Raw genomic sequence first — 3,954 nt, forward strand, 5'->3', positions numbered from 1 at the left:
GAACTCGAACACGGGTCCGGGAGCTACTACGGACAAGCCGGGCGGTGTGGTGCGCGATGTCCGGAGCTCGACGGAGAAGCGAATGAGGTAAGCAGGCGCGGGTGCCGATCCGGCCTCAACGCCCGACGCGGCGGAGGCAAAAGACGCGAACGCGGGTCCAGGAGCTGTGACGAACGCTCGACTGGAGTTACCGGCCGAAGGCACTTGCAGCTGGAGGTCGGGTCTCTACAGCGGACGGCGGCTCGTGGGCGCCGAATTCTGACGGTGTTCGGCGGCTCAGACGCGTGATTGCCGGTTTGGGTGTCGTGGCGCGCTGGCGACGCAGCACGGCTGTTTGAATCGGACGCGGCAGCCGGCGCGCGTGACGTAGTCCGCTGGCGGCTGTGGTGGGGGCGACCGGTGCGCCTGTGGTGGGCGCGGTCCGGGCGGCCGTACCAGCTGCCTGGGCGTGGTGGAGGGAGGCGCACGTGGCGGCGCGATGACAGCAGGCTGCAGCTGTGCGTCACCGGCGGCTCCGGGTGCGGGTTCCGTCTGACCGCTGGCAGAGGGAGTGTCGTCCGTGAACAGATCTTCTGCCGGGTCGAAGAAATGCGTGGCTGATGGAGCGGGCAAGACGTAGGCTGGTTTGACGCGGTCGACTGACACTGTCGACGGCTTTCCGTTGCACTCGAGGACCAGCGTTTTGCCTCCTCGGGCGATCACGCGGTGCGGCCCACTGTAGGGCGGTCGGAGAGGTGGCCGTACTGCGTCGGTACGCAACATGACGTGCGTGCAGCGCTGCAGGTCGGCGTGGACGAATATCTTCCCGGTGCCGTGCCGCGTCGGTGCGTGCGCTCGGAGGCCGGCCATGTGACTGCGCAGACGTTCCGCCAGAGTGGGTGCCACGGCGTCGCGTGGGAGACTTGCATCTTCGACAAAATCGCCCGGGATTGTCAGAGATTGCCCGTAAACGAGGTCGGCAGGTGACGCGCCGATCTCCTCCTTCGGCGTGACTCGCAGGCCGAGCAGCACCAGTGGGAGCGCCTCTGGCCATGAGGTGTCGTGGCAGGTTAGAGCGGCTTTGAGAGTCCTGTGGAACCGTTCGACCATGCCATTCGACGCCGGATGGTAGCTGGTTGTCCTGTGTAACCGGGTGCCACACAGTCTGGCGACGTGCGTGAACAACGCGCAGTCAAACTGGCGGCCGCGATCAGTTGTCACGTGACTGGGACATCCGAAGCGTGCCACCCAGGTGTCGACGAATGCGGTGGCGACGGTCTCGGCTGTGACGTCCGCGACGGGCGTTGCTTCCGGCCAGCGAGTGAAGCGGTCCACCATAGTTAGGAGGTACCGCTTGCCTTGTGAGAGAGGAAGCGGGCCGACGAGGTCCACGTGAACGTGCGCAAATCGGCGTGTCGCGTCCGGGAAGGTGCCCACGGGTGCGTGGGTGTGCCTCCCGACTTTGGCGCGCTGACATGCGGTGCAAGTGCGCGCCCATTCGCGACAGTCCTTCCGAAGCCCGGGCCAGACGAAACGCGCAGCCACGAGCGTCGCAGTGGTGTTGATGCCGGGGTGTGACAGTCCGTGGACACGGTCGAAGGCACTGCGCCGGAATTTCCCCGGGAGGAACGGTCGGTGCGTACCGGTTGAGGTGTCACACCAAATCTTCCGTGCGGAGCCGGGGACAGGCACCAGCTCCAGTTGCAGGCCGCTGGAAGTGTCGTGACAGAATCGGTGCAGTTCTTCGTCACTCTCCTGTACTTGGGCCACGTCCTCAAAGTTCACAGGGGGTGAAATAACGGCACACGCTCGGGACAAACAATCGGCGACGATATTGTCTATCCCCGAAATGTGTCGAATGTCAGTCGTGAATTGCGACACGTACTCTAACTGCTGGAGTTGGCGCGGTGAACACTTAGTGTGGTTGTTCTCGAACGCGTGGGTAATGGGTTTGTGATCGGTGAAAATGATGAACTGTCGGGCTTCTATGGACGGTCGGAAGTATTTCACCGCCGCGTACACCGCAAGCAACTCTCGGTCATAAGCGCTCCAAGCACGTTGCGAATCGGAAAGCTTTTTAGAGAAAAAACCGAGAGGCTGCCAACTCCCGCCGACGCGCTGTTGTAACGCCGCGCCGATGGCGGCCTGGCTGGGGTCCACGACTACAGCTAAGTCCGCGTCATGTACCAGGTGCGCGAGCAGCGTCGCTTCCACGAGATTCCTTTTTGAGTCCGTGAAGCTCTGCTCCATTGCGTCTGTCCAATTCATGAGAGTCCTTCCTTTTGAGGTAGGACCTTGTAACGCCTTAGTCAGCGGCTCTTGCACTGCTGCGGCGTTGGGCAGGTGTCGACGATAAAAGTTCAACATGCCGAGGTAGCGTCGTAATTCTTTGTGCGTCTGCGGACGCGGCATGTTCTGTATTGCCTTAACTTTCTCCGGTAGCGGTGTCGATCCGGTGGGCGTAATTAAATGGCCGAGGAACTCAATTTCCGTCACGCCGAACTCGCATTTAGCGGGGTTAATGACGATGTCGGCTTCACTCAGGCGCTGAAAGATGGTCGTTAAGTGGCGGCGGTGGAGTTCGGACGACTTGGAATACACCAAGATGTCGTCGAGGTACGCGAAGCAAAATGGCAAGCCTCGCAAGACGCCGTCCAGGAACCGCTGCCAAGTCTGGGCAGCATTCCGAAGACCGAAAGTCATAAACAGGCTTTCGAAAAGCCCAAAGGGCGTTACGATGGCTGTTTTTTCGATGTCTTCGGGCGCCACCGGAATTTGGGTGTACGCCTTTGCGCAGTCAACCTTGCTGAACACCGCGCAGCCCGCCAAGGCTTAGCTGAAGTCTTGAAGGTGTGGGACTGGGTAGCGGTGCGGCACCGTTCGCGAATTAAGGGCGCTATAGTCCCCACAGGGGCGCCACGAATTGTCTTTCTTGGGCACTAAATGCAACGCCGATGACCATGGGCTGCTCGATGGTCGCACGATGCCTTGCCGCAGCATGGCCTCGAACTCCGCCTTTGCTGCTGCGAGTCTGTCCGGCGCAAGTCGACGTGGGCGACACGATGTGGGGGGTCCGGGTGTGGTTATTATGTGGTGCACCGTCGAATGTTTGATGTCTCTCGGTGCACCGGCTGGGCGGGTGAGGTCGGGGAATTGTTCCAGAATGTCAGCGTACGGTCCGGGGCACTTCACGGGTTTAACGCTGTAGTATGCAGCCTGCCGGTGCTGTCCCGCTATCTTTAACTTAGTCGTGGCGTCGATGAGCTGGCCGTTTGCGATGTCGGCTAGTAGCCCGTAGTGGCCGAGAAAGTCTGCGCCCAGGATCGGCTCATTGACGTCGGCCACGGTAAAAGTCCACGAGAACGTGCGCCGTAGGCCCAGATCTATATTGCGGCTGTGTGTGCCGTAAGTTTTAATAGTGGAGTTGTTCGCCGCTGTAAGGCAGAGTGCCTCGGCCCGCCTGCGGTCTCGTAACATAGAACGGGGGAAGATCGAGAGGTCCGAACCCGTGTCGACGAGGTACCTCACGCCTGCCCCCCGTTCCGCAACAAACAGACGCTTCGATATCATATTGCAGCCGGGTGCGCCTAGGTCCGGTCGCAGCTGGCGTTTGGGTGCGAGCAAGGAGCGCGGCACCTGGTTGCTTCGTTGCCGAAGCGGGCGTGGTACCAGCAGTAGCCGCTTTGTGCGTGGTGTGACGTCGGCGGGGTACTGTTGGAGCGGCTGTTGCTGCGTTGCCGGCTGCGCGAGCCACGCCGCCTGTCGCCCGGTCTGCTGCCGCTGCGGCGCGTGCTGCCCTCTTGCTGCGAGCGCGCCAACCGGTCGACTTGCGTCGAGAGAGCTGCCACCTGTGCGGTCAAGTTTTGCACTAGCTGGTGCAGGTCGGCATCCGATGCGGGTGCGGGAGGCGCTGGCCGCCACGGAGGTGGGGGGACGGAGTCGTAAGCTGCCGCAGCCGCGGTGCTAGGCGCCGTT

General features: G+C 61.9%; 1 protein-coding gene across 1 annotated transcript; it reads right to left on the bottom strand.

The window, feature by feature from the left end:
- Positions 1-276: 276 nt before the first annotated feature.
- Positions 277-1,317, bottom strand: LOC124805455. Its single transcript, XM_047266018.1, has one exon. It carries the CDS (start codon positions 1,315-1,317, stop codon positions 277-279), a length of 1,041 nt encoding a protein of 346 aa, XP_047121974.1.
- Positions 1,318-3,954: the final 2,637 nt, after the last annotated feature.

Source organism: Schistocerca piceifrons, chromosome 7 (genome assembly GCF_021461385.2).
Source record: "Schistocerca piceifrons isolate TAMUIC-IGC-003096 chromosome 7, iqSchPice1.1, whole genome shotgun sequence".
Taxonomy (NCBI): domain Eukaryota; kingdom Metazoa; phylum Arthropoda; class Insecta; order Orthoptera; family Acrididae; genus Schistocerca; species Schistocerca piceifrons.

Excerpts from the sequence above, each read along its gene's own strand:
- LOC124805455 (XM_047266018.1), bottom strand. The coding sequence starts at position 1,317 with ATGGTGGACCGCTTCACTCGCTGGCCGGAAGCAACGCCCGTCGCGGAC.